Source organism: Haemaphysalis longicornis, unplaced genomic scaffold, assembly GCF_048455015.1.
Source record: "Haemaphysalis longicornis isolate Haplotype H1 unplaced genomic scaffold, Haemaphysalis longicornis Haplotype H1 scaffold_103, whole genome shotgun sequence".
NCBI classification, from domain to species: Eukaryota; Metazoa; Arthropoda; class Arachnida; order Ixodida; family Ixodidae; genus Haemaphysalis; species Haemaphysalis longicornis.
The window spans coordinates 6390-24822 of NW_027526207.1; the positions used below are offsets into that span (position 1 = coordinate 6390).

Genomic DNA, 18433 nt, shown 5'->3' on the forward strand with positions numbered 1-18433 from the left:
GTGATGCAAAACTGTAAAAACAGAAGAGCTGGCAGCCCCTCTCTGTTTTTTGGCGTCCGGGCTGTTGCACGGTACATAGATTTTGGAACTTGGCGCTTAATGTTCTCTGCTACTGGCAGGCCCGCATGGTTTTGTCAGCAGGCTTTTATATACCTCCAAAGATGGACCGCATTTGCCCTCACTAGAACCCACGGAAACTCGGCATATTTGCTCCTCACTGGATTTGCGAACGCACGTGAACTGGCTAAAAGAACAGTACGCAAGAGGTCACGCCACAAGACGCTGGACAGAGTTTTCTGGAAGGCCTAGCTGGCCGACGCCGGGCGCTTCTCACGAAGCCGACGCTCCTCTGCCCCTGGTGTTTTTCTTGGTAATTGTTGGGACCTCCTCTCGTGGCGGAAGCCCATGACCAGGCCTAAACGACGCTGGGCACTCCTTACGAGGCGCACACTCACGTGCACTCGGCTGGGGTAAGTTGGCGGGTCATGCTCCATGGCGAAACTGGAAGCTTAAACAGCTGTGCTGTTAAAAGATCAAAAGATAGATACGAGCTTTCCTACGGGCTTTGCTAGCGCACGCCCTGGCTGGCGACTCACTGCTTATCACATAGCGTGGTGCCTAATGGCTCTATTTTGAGGCGGGTGCTGCTTTGTATAGCCATGACTATAGTAGGGTGACAATTGGAATTCTACACGGCTGCCCGCATTACCATTTGTGCGGACAATGTCGCAGTATATGCTGAAGGAGCTGACTCTGATTCCCTTGAGCCTAAGCACTAGAACTGCAAGCCGTGGCATATGGCCCAAGGTGATTGTGCCCGACCGGGGATTTCATTTTTCTCAGAAAAAGATCCATCTCTTGTGGGTACACGTCTGAAGAACACAATCTCAATTTGATGTCATACGATGTCCCATCGAAGATGATTAATCTAAGATGATCAATCGGAGATTATTCAAAAGGTCACTACAGAACCCACTACCCCACTAGGCATACCAATCTGAAAAAGAACAGTGCCGGAATATGCTACAGATAGTAAAGCTTAAGTGGTAAAGTCTGCTCCACACCACCCGCAGCCTGTGTAAAAAAACAATACAGTGCCTCTCAAGGCCACCCGACTATGATCAGATATCTCACAGTCGGCATTCTGATGTACGGGGCTGGTGCCTACTGACTCAACACAACTCACACAAGAGCCCTCAAACTGTTGCACAGGGCAATTCGTCTAACCATCAGTTATCTCCCCGAGGCCACATCTAAGCCAGAACTGGAACATACAGTCCCCCTTCCTGTCATTGATGACACCATCAACTTAGCCAAGGAGTAGAGTGAATAAAACGTTAGCACCCCACGGACATGGCCTCGCTGCAAAGAAAAAGCGCAATCCACGAACTCCCTGCTTTTCCCCACCCATACTGATCCAGGGGATTGACCGGAAATGGAATACACTGCACAAAGCAAGCCAATTGGGCGCATCAATCGTGCATTCCACCCACCATTTATCCGACGCCTTCAGTGAGGACGACTCAAAAAGGAAGTTGGTACATAAATACCCGAACGTAAGCTGAAATACCATCGAGCTTTCTATGACGTGCCCGGACGTCTTCGCTCTTTTGGGGTATCACACCATGTGCAACAGCCAAGCCACGAGCCTCGAAGCAGAACTGCATGCCGCTAACAATTTCATGTCGTTTTATGCCTGTGATACAGATTACACTCGGCTCCCGGTATCATTACGGGCTCGTACCAAGCATTGCAGAATTTGAACGTTTACATCACCGCAAATCCCTGTGCCCATAGGGTACAATACCAAACGCAAATTCAACAGCGGACAAAACAGAAGTCCGCATTGACTAGGTTCCGCGCATTGAATCCTCTTTCTCGGGCATCCAGGATGCCCGCGAGGATGCTCAGGAGAGGAAACATTTTCAACCTTTTCTGGGTAACCATGAACAGTCGACACGGCCACCTACACTCCACCAGCGACGCGACTACATCAGTAAAATAAGGGCCGGCGGAAAAACAAGTCTGCGGAGGGCATTCAACCACTTTTATAGCGCTGCCATGCTCCACGGAATCTTTATGTACAAATCTTTCACAGGCACCGACTACTTAAGGGAAATGCATTATAAATGGCAGAGCCCACATTTGACCACAGGATGCTTATACTGTAACACAATTATCCTAGCAAATAGCACCCAGATACCGAGGTCCTGTCTGAATTTTTGAAGCACCGAACATCCACGGCACCACAACTGCACCATTAAACCGACCAACTTGGTTCTGGATAACCCCACCAAATAGCACTTTGCTCCTGCAAGAGCGGCTAGGCACGAATTGCCTAAGCTGTAGCCTCACCGGTCGCACTCGCGGTGGACTATTTCGCTGGGACACCAGTTGGCATGCGCTAATGCCAAGAATTGGGCTGAAAAGAATTGCTGATCAGCGCTACAAGATGTAAAGCAATGAAATCCAATCACTCCCTGTTTGCCTTAGGGCTTAAACTGTTCTCTTCCGTTTCCCTTCTAGATTTTATGCCCTTCATCACCGTTTAATGAAATGTTTTACTGCTACTATTCCCTTAAAAAAGAAAAAAATGGTTGGCTCACATGTGACCCATCTCATGCGCCATTACATGTACGCCTTTGAACGTCGGAGGCGTATCTTCTCCAACACCGACCTTTAAGGGTGTGCATGCACCTCGAAGGTAAGCTTGGCCTGAAAACAAAGAGAATAATTCCAATAAAACACAAACTGCGCTCATTATGTTCTTTTATTACCACATGTTTGGGAGTTCGTTCTGTAAGTATGGCAACCACACACAGGCTCCGGGGCTCACTTTAGAAAATCTACCGAATGGTTCAACAAGGTTCTTGGCTTTTGGTTAAAAGATTTCTTGCGCTGCACTTCAAGTACATATAAGATTTGCGCAACATGTATTTGCAGTGACGGCGGCGCAAAACTCGTATGTTGTTTTAGCATAATTTCCGAGATGTATGTGCGCATTCGCTATGCTCTCGGTAACACGACAAAATACTTATTTCCTTTAATTTTTATAAGAACAATAAAGAAATCTGAAACTGTTACCTTTGAAACCGGTTTCTTCCACAGACGCATGAGGTGCAGAGGCCTTTATATCTGTATTACAATTGTGTTTGCCGTGTTCGTACTATGACAAATGAATATCGACGTTCAAATCCTCCGCCTTAAATGAAGTATTCCGCGAGGAGGTTTTCAGTTTTGTGACGCCATCCTTATTCGCGCGCTTGTCGCCGAGTTAAATGTCGTATCCCGGGGCATGGAGACGCGGAAAATTGCCGTGGAAGTACCAAGTTTCTCGGTATATTAAACAAAAAAAGTATTTTTTGCGGGCATACAAGTGCTCACTGAAGTCATATCCGCCGTGTAAACGACATCAGTAAAACGAATACGTACGAACGCCAAAAAAAGTTCTGTGGTCACGGTTGCGCTCGGACTTGAACCCACTATCCGTCTCGCCGCATTTTCTTTTTTGCTGGGCTTCGACAGTAAGACAAGACGTGAACTCAAGAGTAAACGTACATAGCTCTACGAAGGCGTATTGGCACTTCCCCTACCAACCTAACTATTAAGACGGTGCTGCCGTCTAGTAGACGTGAACGAAGTAGCAAATCATGACGCTGACAAAGTTCGACAACCGGCGCCCCGCACACAGCATATAATAGGGCGGAGCCATCTATTGAACGCTGTCATGCCTCCCATGTTGTGCCAAAATGCTCACCTCACAGTTGTCTACGTTTCCCACAAAACCAAGCAAGTAGAAAAGCGCGAGTGAATCTTCGCGAGTACACCTCGTCGCTGCGAAAACTATACTGCAGTCTTACTACAGTGACTTGCTGCGTCGGTGCATAAGCGACGCCAAATGGCAAAGCCTGCGTATACGCATGTCCACCATGGTAGCGAAGCAGCACGAATCGACGCAACCTAGCCGACGTAATCTTTTGTGTCTGTCTGATCGTTTTTTCTTAAACCATGGCAGTTCGAGTAACGTATCTCTGCTTGTCGACGCCAGTCACCTTCAGTGCTCCTTTTTCGGTCCAGGTAGGCGGTTGCCAACTACACCTCGCCAATTTTCAAGCATTGCCGCCCATGTTTGATCGCAGATAAGACCTCAAATGCCAGGCTTCTGGTGGGGAACACAAGCAATGTGACCTTACAACAAATTTTGTAGTTTTTGGTTTGTTGTTGTTGTTAAAAAAGGTTATTTTGAGCTTGTATATGTGGGAACGCTTCCTCATTCCAAGAGACCCTGCGACAACCCTGCTGTCTCAAGGCTGGAAACCACAACCAGCTGGGCATCCAAGCCAGCGATGTTCATTAGGCTCTTCCACAGCGTATGTGGACGAAGCCTTGTGCAAACTGACGGTGAAGAAGGTGAATCACACTTTCTTACAGTCATCAGTGAGCTATGAGACAGTCTTATCACTCTTATAGCCTCTCAGGTATTCATTGCAGAAAATACACGCCAGAGGGAAGAGCGTGTCATAAGGTTGAAATTATGCGTTTCTCACGCAGATTATATATAAAGCCAGCATGGAGAAAAACCCCGACTAGTTTGCTCATGACCTGACTCAAGGATGCTCGTTTATCTATTTAAGTAGAAGCGTAGTACAATAAGGGTTCGAAGGTGAACGAATTCCCAACAGGGTCAAAGAACACAGCCGAAAACGCGGAAGCCCAGGCACTTAGAAGACAAAAGAGTGGTGGTGCGACTTGGAATACATACATTTAGTAGAAAATATGACAACAAACCGCCAACCATTTCCTAGTCGAACAAACAGTCTAGTAGTTTCCAACAATAGATTATTTTATTGGTCAGCGGTTGGATTAGTATGTGATGACATATGTCCTTCATTACAGTCTCGCTGTTAAAGACCACGTGAACACGATAACGTGACCTGAGCTTTAAATTCGTATTCGTAATTCTTTAAATATTTCTCTCTTTACAATTAAAAGTTACCAGGCATTGCCGTAAACGTTGCTGTAAGTATAATGAATCTACAATAATATATTTAAACAATCTTCGTATACATTTCTTTAACAGTGTTTTTTACGAAAAGAGGTGTTATGAGCTCCGCAACATAACCAGAAAATTTTTAAACGCACGGTGTTTCACCTGATGACTTTGTATATTTGTTATGAGCCAGCCTAACAATTATGCTAAAGAGAATGAGTTTGAGGTCACAACACATGCGAATGATTCTTCATATAGTGCATTTGCGTTCGCTTTGATCCGGAAGGTGTAAGTACGGCCGTAATATTTCCGACTTTTATTTATGTAATGTACCAATAAGTCATGTCTGGAATGAAAGTAATCCGGCATAAAAGGTCCTTACCGGCATTTTTATACACGATTTCGTGAGGATCCACTCTTGCTAAGTCTTTCCTACAGAGGAGAAAAGTAATGCTGAGAATCATTTCGAAACAGTTTGACCATTGGAGATATGATGCTATTTTGGTACTTTTAAAGGACTCACTGTGAAGGAATTTTAACACTGGAATTTTGCGCAGGGAATGTTATGGCTGCTTTTGCATTTGGTACAAATAAATTGGGGTAAAGTGTTCCTAGAAGTCTGAACTTTATAGGCTCAGTCGCAAAATATATTTACCTGAGCAACACTTTTAGTAATGCGCACGGTAATAATATTTGAACACTAAGAAAAGCGCATGATACTTCTGCGTTACAATGCTGCAGTTCCTATAATTCATGACGCGCAAGTTTTGCTGAGGTCTACAAAATGTTTCTTTAATAACGGTCACCATGCCTTGTAGGAATATTCATCTTTTCCCATGAACTGGCCACTACCAATCGTCGCTCTGTAGCAATAAAAACGCTGTCTGTTCGCTTTTTTTTCAGTTTAAAACCTATAGGCGTACTTAAATTCGTACTTGATCATATCTATCCCGGTGTAGGACAAAAAGTTGGTACGTACATTGGATACCGAGAGCTCCTAAAATAAACATAATAAACAACCTTATCATGTGTTCTCAGTAACCACCGCAGCCGAAATGTGCAAATTAACTTCTGTTTTATCTAATAGACAACGAAAGTCTGCCAAATAAGTACTTACAAAATTTACCACAGCCGCAACTTCTTCAGCAAACGTGACTGATTTCTACAAAATACCGTCTTTAGATTCACATGGCAGGTGGCATTTTATAGCAGCATAGCGTCATATTTCATAAATTGTAGCACTGTTTAGAATAACCTGGTCACGCAAAAGCAATGGAGCAGGTACCATTGGACGTAGCAAAGTACAAATGCAGCGTTGACAGTTAAAGGGGAGCCGGCGGCGGAAAAGCGAGTTTAACGGCAACTGCCAGGAACTAGTTACGTTATGCGGCATATATTTTGAGGTTCACCCATACTTCAGGCATTATTTATCTTTATTTATTTGTTTGATACCAAGAGCACGAATATGGCAGCAAAGTGGGGCCTTACCAGAGAACCCAACCTCAAATTGCAACAGGTACAGTACTGTCAAAACAGACCGTGCCGTGCTTACTCAATACAACAATAAACTCAGGTTGACAGTAATTTCATTACTTTTATTGAGGAAAATCCAGTAACTTTAAAACCTAATAGAATACACATCCTACATTCATTATAGTAGGTTTTATTTCTATTCAGACAACTTGATTTGTTTTCATGATTATTTGTGTTCAGCTCAGATACACACATTTTGAAATAGATGGTTCTTGAGCCATCCTTGCTTTTTTATCGCCCTTCGCCCCTCACGCGGACCCCAGGACCAACGCTCGCCAGGCAATGTAGGGCATGCACCGCCATGCTTTTAAGCACTAAAACAACCAAACACGAGGCCCGGGAACCGGCGTTGGGCGTCTGAAGTCAGGGTGCCGCGGTGTGCAGGTTCGGCACACAACTCCGGGGCTTGTCCGGGTTCGAGGTTTCAACCACTCTTAGAAGTAGGGGCGGTCGATTTGAGCCTCTGATTCTTGCGGATGCCATGAAGATTGTGTAAAAGAAAGCTGAAAACAGCGGCTTCGATACAGAGTAGTGTCGCTCCACCAATGCAAATGCGAGTTGTGGCGCTCGCGCAGAAAATATCCGCTTGTTTATTCTTCGTCATCGTGTTGGTTCATTTTAAACCTATTTTGCCACCGCTTCAGCGCCAAGGAACATCGTTAACGGTCGCATAATGTTCCCTGCAAATGTGGACGAGAACTTCGCGGATAATTGATATAGAATATTGTCTAAACTAGGTTAAAGTGGTCAAATCATGGCATACCAATGCTATATTGAGGCAACTTGTTTTCTGGCCCCTTATTGTCAAACAATATAAAGACGCAGCTTGGCGTTTGCCGCTGTTAGCGAATTTCAAAGTATACAAGATTGCATTACGTTCCCGACCAATAAGTTAGTACGTTCTTCGCGCCCACTTAAACGCCAATTAGGTTACTTTGCAGCATGGGCGACCACGAGCAGCTTTAGAGTTCTTGACATCGCACAGTGGTGTCTTAAAGGGAAACGGTGAGCGCGTGTATGCTGCGCTCCACGAAGCGCCGGCGCCGAGACGTTGCGAGACTCGGAGACAGCCGGCACATGCGCACTGACCACACGAGACGGGATAACCCGCTCTGCCGACTGCTACAGCGCTCCGCTGCGCCACTAACATCTAGTGCGCAATCCCTCAGCTGTTTCAAGCTGAGCGGTGCAGCGGAGCGCCGTAGCACACGACAGAGCGGGTTCTCCCGCCTCGTGCGGTCAGTGCGCATGTGCCGGCTGCCTCCGAGTCTCGCCACTTCTCGGCGCCGGCGCTTCGCGGAGCGCAGAATACACGCGATCGCCGTTTCCCTTTAACAGTGAACCCCACTCTACCTTCAAGCGTAACAGCGTAAGTGCATGTAGAATACGGTTTTTTCTACGTATCGTCCTACCGTATCCACATTTCATCTTAACCTGAAGTATAATAATTGTATACAAGCTTTAAAATGTTCTTGTAAATATTAACGCCACACACGTTCACGCGTATAATTTCGCTACCGTTTTTGCGGCGGTAAACGCAGCTACATGCACGTAGCCCAGAAAGGCAAATTTAGGACAATGGCGCTAGCTATCTTATTCATGCTTATGTTTGATGCAAGAAAAGTAGTCCCTGGTTGTTTTTTACATTATTGCAGAAAACGTGCAAACCAGCTATGCCTAAATTACATAATGTGTTCACCGATTGTTGTACCAAGAAAGATAAGTACACTTCTCAATTGAGACTTACAAGATTATCGCGCCTTTATTGTAGGGCGCAAATAAAACGCTTCCTTATCATCGCGGTACAGAAGCCACAAACATAAGTCATAGTTACTCATCTCGTTACAAAAGAGAGCATTTCAGAAGTAATTATCTATCAGCTAAGATACATACTTTTTCAGTAAGCGTAAGACCTCCAGAACACTCTTTGACGTCCTTTTTCTTTAATTAACACGTTTTGTTCGTTACGATGTGTAAGAAGTGACGTCTGTACATGTGCACACCATAAAGGCAGAAGGATTACAATTCTTTCAAAGTGGGAAACGGTTAGTCGCTGCCCCTGTGTTCAGGCCGAGAATGCCAGGAAGACTGTCAACAGTAAAGTTACCACTTGGCTTATAACTCGTATTAACAAATATCACGACCACACATTACGACAAACCTTAACCAACATCACGACCAAAGCAAGCTGGGAGTGAACTACACCGTATTTTACGGGAGGAATCATTTGCTACTTCCTTATAGGTATGTTGCGCTCGCATATGCCAGATAAAACAGACGTTCACATATGCATTGAAATATATAGCAAGTATGTACGATAGGTGTCAAGTGCGGGACCATGATATTCGCAATAAAACATGCGTTCTATTCCAACATTTTATTCCATCCTATCTGCTGCCCATTGAGGAATGCTACGAACACCTACTACCCCACCGCTGCGAAATACTCCGAAATACTGCGAAAGACCGCCCCTACGAAATACAGCGCCCATTCCGCGGGAATTTATAATTTGGCTTTTACTAAAACAAAACATACAATGAACCATTGAATGAAGTCATACTTTGGGTGGAGTTGCTCTTCGAAGTACGTTTTCGAAGTTACACTTGTGTCCATAGCCACAAGAAATTCTCAAGCTGGCACAGAATAGCTTTTGAGCGAATGTAAAAACCTGTTGGGTCTGTTTAAGTTAGGAGTACAACTAAATATGTTGCGAATGTCCAACATCGTTGTAGACGTACCCACAGGGGTTTATTGTTGAACCAATTTCAACGCTCACCAGAACGTACAAAACGTGTGCTCGTCTGTCTGTTGGATGTTTTTTGATTGAGGAATTTGTTTGCACCAGACAATCTTTCTGACATTATGATGCGCCCCTGGAATTTTACATTGTTTCAGGGAAATTCGAATTCTCGTCTGCTGATGTCCGATGGATTTTCGATGGATATCTGAGTTCAAAGAGCCAAGAAGAAGCTTGCCTTGACCTTTTCTTTTGTTTTCTGCACTGGCGCTTTGTACGAGGAAAAAAAAACGGCCGGTAATACTGAGTGCGAGGGCCTTTTCACCACAATGCATGATACTCGTTTTCATGGTAAAGAGGACCGGAATGGTGTTTTGAGTAACAACTAACTTTTCAGAGCGCAGTCGTTAAGGTTTGTGGTAAAAACCAGCTGTCCCAAGTATAACTTTGATACGTGGAGCGGAACGCTCATCCTTTCATCGTAGTTTCTGGCCCGTTGCTCATCCTTCTCTGCATGTGTGTTAGGATTATGCCGTTTAAATGCACGTACGTCATCGATTCTGCAGTTTGCATCACAAAGCAGAGACCCTGCTACTGGACGGCCTTTTTCTCAGAACTCCAGCGAAGAGAAGAGTCCTCTGTTCAGCGTCAGTTGGTTGCCGCAGTACCTGTGGCAAGTTTGCTCTTACCGAAACATGCTTACATGCTGTATTGATGGTCTATATTTACCTTTTTTTATTTATCACGGCGCTTCGTGTTACCAGACAGTTTGTCAAAACACACGCGTACCCTGCCTAATGGCGCCGCAGGTTTGCTCTGCGCATTACGATTAAGGCGGTACATCGTGGCGGATAAAACGGCCTGAACCTGCGCGTTTCCTGCCTGCTTTTTATGCCGCTTTGATGTGTATTTTGTACATACTGCCGCCAGAAATTACCGACACATTGCAAAAGAAGGCCGTACAAAGGTGTGGCAGTATGTGCAACGGCATTTTTGGATAAACAGGGCATGCGTTGCGGGAAAGGGAAAGAGACAAGTACGATCGTTTCCGTGCGGCAGATAAAGAATTGCTAACCGGCACATACATAATCACGAATTGCCCCTCCCCCGCATTAAACTGTCATTTCGACGTACCACCGATAGCAACCACCGCAACAGCAAGAAGAATGGGGTTAAGAGGAAGAAATGCGCCGCGGCAACAATTTGCGGTTCCAGGTTTACAGTATCTCAATATTAGTCTCCACTTCACGAAAATGCTCAAAGGGCATTTTATTACATTGCTTTATGAGGTTCTAGGTGCATCCATGTATCGGTGGGGGGTATTTAGGTACCCCTCTAATAAGGCTAAAAACGCTTTGTGTTCATGAAATGGTGACCGTGATCCCGGAGACGCTCCCTTAGTAATGCAAAACAATTGGGGTTGTTTTGCATCATTTCTCTGTACCTTACAGTGTAGTGCACTGAATTGGGTGACTTTGAAGACACTCAAGGTGACCAGGCAAAAAGAAACACGGTAAATGCAGCTTATTCGTCCCCACTTTTCTTGTCATTTGTTTTTTCTCGCGCTGGGCATCACTGGTGATTCGCATTACCATCTTTACGCATTTTGGATTTTTGCTTGGTTTGAGTGTGTTCTGAAGACTTCTTTTTAAAAACACAAAACATTACAAGTAGCATTACCAAAAATTTACAAGCACCGGAATACTAAAAGCTATCATTTATTACATAGTAGGGAGCCAGATATCTAATCATTGACATGTAAAGCAGCGGCGAAATAATCCGAAGTGTCTACAAAATCAGCTCAATAATGTGTTGTATTTGAAGGCAATAATGTATAACTGCAAACGGTATACCGACACAACAGCACGCGACGAAAGGGCACGCGACAAAACAGCACGGCTACAACAACACGGCGTCAAAAGGGCACGCGACAAAACAGCACGCGACAGAACAGCGCAGCGTCAGAAGGGCAGAGCGTCAAAAGCGCACACGTCAAAAAAGCACAGCGACAAATAAGCACAGCGGCAAAAGCGCACGTGACAAAATAGCACGGCGTCAAAAAAGCACACGACAAAACACTAAAATAGTTTGGTGCGATGGTGCAGCTAGGTATTCTGACGTAGTGCACTGGCAGGGCGGGCTCGGGCCGGGTAGCACGCATTTTCTCGGGCCCGGGCCGGGCTCGGTTTTGGATCAAAATATTTTCCGGCCGTGCCAGCCCGAGCCGCCCGGGTCATCCCTGAGGCCGGGCAATCCTGTGCCGCAAATTATAAATTGTTGACAACAAAAACATTTTTGTTCATCTTTCAGGTTAAGTGAGAATAAAAATAGGTGAAGTGTAAATTCATTACGGCACTGTTAAAAGATATGATAAAAGACGATGGCACTTAGAAAACCTTCACATCAATAAAATATCTGGGACCCATCAGTATAGTGGGAGAGAGTGGGCCAGAGAACGACGGCCCTCTAGCCACACAGTACAACGTGATTGTCTTTTCCCTTTTCTTTTCAAACAAACACAAACAGAACAAACGCGACCTACAGTTTGCACTATGGGCAGAATTTGAAGGACCAATTTTTCAAGCAGAGCTAGCCCATGATTTCTTACGGGAAGAATTTTTTTTAAGCCATGAAGAAAGGGAAAAAGGAACCGAAGCGCCGATAAAATATTGCTACCAACGTAACTAGACGAAAATACTAAAATGAAGAGGTGAAACCGGACGCATCGTCGGCACAAATTTCAGTCAGTAATGAAACAGCGAAAGCTGCAGTATCTGCTGAAGGATTGCAACATTACCAAAATCATCCACTTGCTCCGAATCATTTAAAGTATCATCGGTGTGTCTTGATTTCGAAGACTGGCAAATGAAGTGGCAAATGGAGTTCACAACTATACTGAAAACCAGTTTCTAAGTAAGGATATTGAAGTTGTACAAAGTTCGGTCCAAGTTTAATCGAAATTTAAATCGAAATTAGTCGTATTCGCTTTGTGCTTACGCTTTTTAAGCGAACAGCAAACTTTTTCGAGCTCATGTTTATAGCCTGTCGGATTAGGGAGGGCATTTAACAACAGTCTGGTGGGCTCAGCCTTATTTTATAAAATTTGCCGGGCTCGGTTCTTGTTCGGGCCCACATTTTAGAAGTTTGCCAGGGCCGGGCTGGGCCTAGGCCCGGGCCATGTCTCTATTGGGCAGGTTCGGGCCGGGCCTAGAAATTGCGGCCCGGGTAGTGCTCTAGTTAGGGCGCAGCTCGGGCCCGGGACGGTCCAAAAGGCCGCGCCCGGTCCGGCCCGGCCCGGGGGCCGTGCCCAGGGCGGGTAGTACGCATTTTCACGTGCCCGCGCCAGGCTTGGGCTTGAAAAAATTTGGGCTTGAAGAAATTCAGGGTTTTGGGCCGAGCCGGCCCGGGCAAACCCTTAATCCTGGCAGTCGTGTGCCGCAAATTTAGAATCTTGACAACAAAAATTCGGCTGATTGATCGTTTGGGTGAAAGTAAAAAAAACAAAAAGCGGAGTGCTGTCAGTCTGTCGCGTGGCGATGCTAAAAAAATAACAAAATGCCGTATTGTACTTAGGAAGCCTTCAAGCCAACAAAAGAAACCGCACGGTCTTCATCAGCATAGTGGGAGAGAAATGGCCAGAAAACGAGAGCACTCTGGTAGTAGAGTACATGATTGTCTCTTTCCTCTGTTTTTCAAACTAAAACAAAAGGAACAAGTATGACTTGGACATGGCACTTTGTGCAGACTGTACCACCAAAGATAAGCAACGCACCCTTGGGTCTTTCTTAAAGCTTTTTATACCCATACCTTTTTGCCCATAAAGCGACTTTTTGAGTAGAAAACTTTGTGAGCATGGGAGGAACAAAGGTCTACTTGGAAAGACACCAGGTGCAAACCGACAACGAACCTTGGCAAATTAAATTGAGAGAAGTACAAGTTAAACTAGCTCTTGGCAGAGTGTGTTAGCGTCAAAAACAAGTAGAAAAAAGAGAGTTCTTTAGGAAACGAATGGAATGAAATAACGAAACGTGGAATATCTCTCTAAGAAATGCATAAATAAAAATATCCACTTTTCTCAGCATCATCCTCATTGCGCTTTAAGTTCGAAGACTGTCGCAAATGCAGCGCGTGTTTTACCAAAATTTTCCGTGAAGATACATTTTGTAAGTCAGGATATTTATGTTGTACACATATAGGTCTAAGTATTGAACAAGTGTAAATTCAATATACTCCCTGTATGCTTATTTTAGGCTAAAATGAACAAACATTGAGGGCTCATGTTTCGAGTCTGGCAGACTCGGGCTGAGCTTAAAAAACATTGCGCGGGCTCGGGTTTCTTTTATAAAATGCCTTCGTGCTCGGGCCGGGCTCGGGCTTTTATCTTAATGATTTGTCGGGCTCGGGCTTGCAGCATTGGCCGTGTCTCTACCAGGCGGGGTTGGGCCGGGCCTAGAAATTCCGGCCCCCGCCCTGCTATAGTCTCTATCATTCAAAGATTGCTGCCCTCTACCACTCGACCAGCGAATTACGCGGTCGTTTGGGGCACGCGTTCGCTCAATTTGTTTTTTGTTTTTTTCAACACTTCAATTCACGGGTATGACTGGGGCACGCGCGCCGGCTCAAACAGCGGCCGTGTTGATTTTCTCGCACCATACGTCCACCGGTAATACACCACGCCCAGTCGCGGAAAAAATGGTCCCGGAAGAAATGGCCCCGGAACTAATGGTCCCGGAACAAATAGTCCAGGAACAAGTGGTCCGAACTTCAAAGTATACGAAAAAAAGGTCCCACCACTACTCCACCTATGCGTGAGCGCCTCTATAAGAGAAGGAGGGAGGGGGTCAGTGTATTTATATTTATATGTTGGTATTTGTGCACAATGTATTTTGCATCTGTCTATTAAGTTAAGTCGACATTTATTTTGAAAGACGCTTAGATGCACGTGAAGACCTGCGCTACAGTGAGGTTATGCGCCAAGGGGGGCACACAGTAAGGTCGTAACTATAGATCTCCGTGGCTTAATTAACCTAAATTGATTAATTAACTTTTTAGCGGCTGCAGTAAGCAGGCATGTTTGTATTGAAAATTTAGAGGCAAGCGTGTTTCCACGCAGTTCCATTTGGCAGAATTCTTTTAGCGCATTCGTACTCTGAGATGTCGAAACGTGAAGTTTAATTGCCGTTCGCATTATTACGAATGCAAGACAGTAAAGACCAGCGCAAAGCTCCTCCCTTTTGTGACGCGCCTGCTTTGTACGGTGTTTAGTTCGACAACGAGGTGGAGGCATAAGAAAAAGTGATAACTGGTACCCTCTCAGTCTTGGCTGGCGTTATCGCAATCTGCAGTACTCAGCTAGAACCGCAATTGAAACAGAAGAAATGGGAGGAGCTTTGCGCCGGTCGTCTCTGTCTAGCATGCGTAATCATGCGAACGGTAATTAAATTTCGCAGTTCGATATCTCGGAGTACGGATGCGCTAGAAGAATTGTGCCAAACAAAACTACATAGAACTTCTCAATACAAACATTCCTACTTACTTCAGCCACAAAAAAATAATTATTCAATTTTAGTAATTAGGCCACCAGCATCAATATTTAGCACCTCATTCTGTGTCCCCCTGGACGCATAACCTCACTGTAGAGGTGGTATTGACGTAAAATTAAACGCCTAATTTAAAAAAAAACCTATCGACTTAACTTTGATCACCCTATATAATAAATTTGGTAAGGCTGAAGTTACTTGAGTTAAATGCTGCATACAAATTTGTCGTGGTACGTGTATGTTCTCCCGCGCTTCCTTTGCTTTTTTCTCTTTATTAAAGCTTGTGAAGCGAGTCCTACTTGAGCCTTTGCGGGGAGCCCCTATCCCAAAAGGCAGTAAATTTCAGCGCCATTTTTGTGCTGAAATCCGCTGAAAGCGATGGTTTGCGCTGCTATCCCCGCTGAAAACCGCTTGTGCTGCTTAGCAGCGTTTCAGCCACGCTGTCAAGCAGCGTCACGCGCGCCGGAGTGGCGTAAATGTGCTGAAATGTGCTGCAGGCGCTCGAACCTCACTTGTGAACAGCGCACAGCGCCTTCATGCTGCAATTGACGTGTCGCTGGCGGGCGGTACGCTGGACCCAAGCGGTGCTGCCACTGCAGTGTGCGCGCGCGTGCTGTGCGGTGAAGCAAAGAAAAGCTTTGCGTGCGGAGGAGGAGGAAAAAACTTTATTTATGCGAGACTTAGGTGCTGATGTCTGGGCACCCGCCTGGTGGGGGGTTTCCTCTAGGCCGGGATACCTTCGCCTAGCTGCGCTAACTTTGGAAAAATGCGTTATTACAAAATCAAGGCGCCTAACTGACCAACATTTTCAACTTTGCCCTTTTTGCTGTCACAGAAACACCAACCGCTTACCACATAGTATTCGCGCGTGCGTAGGTGCGTGATTACGATCGAGACAGTGGGGTTTGAGGCACTTCGTACGGTTGTACCCCTATCCATATATTTGGTATTGCTAGAACTAAAATTATTCGCTGCAATCAAATGAGAGCGCGTCCGCCGCCATACAACGCGCGATGATCAATAAGCAATGATTATACCCTAGTTACACGGGCACTGTTTAACCACGGTTAAGCAAAGCCACAGTTTGCTACGTTAAACGACAGACGAAACTGCGGTTACCCCGCTAACCATAATTAGCGCAAACTGAGCTTGTCCACCTCAGTTCGGTCACACTATGCGCAGTTTCCGCAGCCGCAGTGTTCAAAATCGCACAAGTCAGTTCGGACGTGGCGGCCCGCATCAGCGGAGGCGAGAAAAATAACAAAAAAATTCCCCCGCATTTCCCCGAGGGGGAGAATGTGAAAGTGCGAATGCACGGTTGTCGGCCCGCTTGCGGCGCTTGCGCTCGGCCCCCGCAGCCCACCGCCTCGCCGCCTTCTCTTCCATCTCTTCCATCGAGTTTGTAGTATCACGTGTACACCACGCAGTTATCAAGCCGCTATAACACCGCTGAGTCGCCAACGCACGCCGCTGACGACGTAGTTTGAATGCGTTAAAGATATAAGGCGCGTCACTAACACTGATATCAGCGTCGTGTCCGTGGCTTGGTCGGTAGAGCGTCGCGCTGCGGCCGCAAAGTCCTCGGATCGAAACCTGGCGCCGGATGCTGTTTCTTTTTTAAATATAGAGGAGCACTGCGGACGCCGCCGCCGCCGCCGGCGGTGGATGATTTGGGGTCGCTTATAAAGTGCATTCGCACTTAAAAATTCACCTGGCGTTCGGAGCCTAGGAGGCGAAGGCACTCAAATAACCGGCGTCCCAAAGCTGCCCCCAAGAGGTGCTTGCGTTGTTTGCGTCGCTCTCGCAATCAGCGCGACTGCCCGTCAGCAGCGGCTCGTTTCGCGATCCATCATCCACCCGATCAACTACGACCAAAGCCGTGCTAAATTTGTAAATTCCGCGCGTCGTCCGCCAAAACAATGGATGAAGCAGGCAATCGTAAAGCATTTTCAGCATTCGGAAACGGTCGGCGCGCACGTCGGCCGTGCCTGCAAATACGCCGGCCCGACCAACGTTGGCCCGACTGCCCGCACGGCACTGCAAGCGGTTCGAACCGGCCCAGACCACGGCAGCAACAGCGTGTCGCCGCTGTTTGATGTCAATCTGATCGCGGAAAAAACTTCCACATGTCAGAAAGTGGATGTTAGTGTGGTGAAAAATTGTGCTATGGATTGTAATTCACAATTGCAGAGATAGCGGCTATCAAATATCCGCAGCGATGCTAAGCCTAAAGTTCCCAACACCGATCAGACGCGAGCAAACCAAGCCGGTAGCGAGCTGTTGGGGAGGCCCCTCTCCTCGCCGCGCGCGAGTGTGTTTGGGTCTGAAGCAACTTTCTTAACAATATTTCCTTTTGTCTACACTGCTTCTCTGTTGTTTTTCATCGTGAGATGAAAAGTTGGTCAATTAATTTTTGTTACGCTCACAACCAAGTGACCGCTGTCGACACTTGTAATTTCGCGTGCAACAGCCAAAACCGTTGTTTACGATAGCCGCGATTAAACGTAATTACTAGGAAGAGGGGAACCGGGCAAGCGTAGGCGAGCGACCAGATATTGCCACAATGAAAAGAGGACTTAAAAACTGAAGTCCGTAGCTGCGACGGCGAAGCTTAAGGTGGGGGTAGCGGCACCCTGATGGACGAAATGATAGCTGCCACAATTCATTACTGGGCTGCGCAGTGAAGTGCAAGAACGCGGCGGCCGCACAATTATTCGCCAAGCGCTTGTCACGTTGCCTGGCTGCGCTAGGAAGCGGCGTTTCCCCTCCTGTCTTGTTCGTGCTCCGTGTTTTAAACAAAGTTGTTGCATATCACAATGAGTCACGCACAACAGCTTCAGCATTTACTCCATCATATCCACATCACACAAAGTCTGGTTTCCAGTCAAGCGCCTGTGGGAACTACTGCATGGCCTGTGAGTGCACGGCGAACACGAGAAGCCAGAGAATAAAAATGGATCAGAATGATGAAAACTTACAATTTTCTTGCTTAACGGAATGTTCTGAAGGTTTGAACAAGAATTATGTCCTTGTTTGTAGAACCCACCTGCTGAATATATGTAACGACAAATGTAACAATGTCCTACATAGTTGAAAAGTTATGCAATGTGTACTGTAATACCATCACACAACATACCGATGAAGCCGGTGTACCATGTAGCACGCACCATGCAATGCGTACCGCAAGAAATATGTAGATATTGTAGCATACATGATGTCAGGAAGAAGAAAACGCAACATAGAGCACACCAAGCATACGGCAGATTTTTTGAACGATCAAAACAGCAGTCTGAATGATTTTGGCATGCAACAAGTGAGCCTTGAACATTTTACTTGCTATTAATACCTGCCTACTCCACGTGATTGATCATACTGGATTTATGATATCGTACAAACTTTCCAGGTAATGAACTTTATTATGGCATTCTTGAAATCTTCTATGTCAACACATTCAAGATTGTGCAAGATAGAGTAAAAATGTGAAGCATTTTTTTTTTGTTTTTGGGACAAAACATTAAAGGTACCGGGCTACCATACGTGTTGCTCTTAACTGCAGTCTGCAACACAGGTATGTGAATGTAGTGCAGGCACTTCATTTGCTTCACAGAACTGGAAACAGGCCTTGCAAACACC

The 18433-nt window shown here is 45.9% G+C and overlaps 1 protein-coding gene across 1 annotated transcript in view; it reads right to left on the reverse strand.

Moving 5' to 3' along the window:
• Positions 1-2606: 2606 nt before the first annotated feature.
• LOC144160529 (venom metalloproteinase antarease TserMP_A-like) overlaps positions 2607-18433 on the reverse strand; it is a gene marked incomplete at its 3' end in the record, with an annotated part of 80248 nt that continues 64421 nt past the window's right edge. The window contains 2 exon segments of the mRNA XM_077691798.1: positions 2607-2715; positions 5373-5422. Of these exon segments, the coding sequence (XP_077547924.1) occupies positions 2607-2715; positions 5373-5422 (159 nt within the window).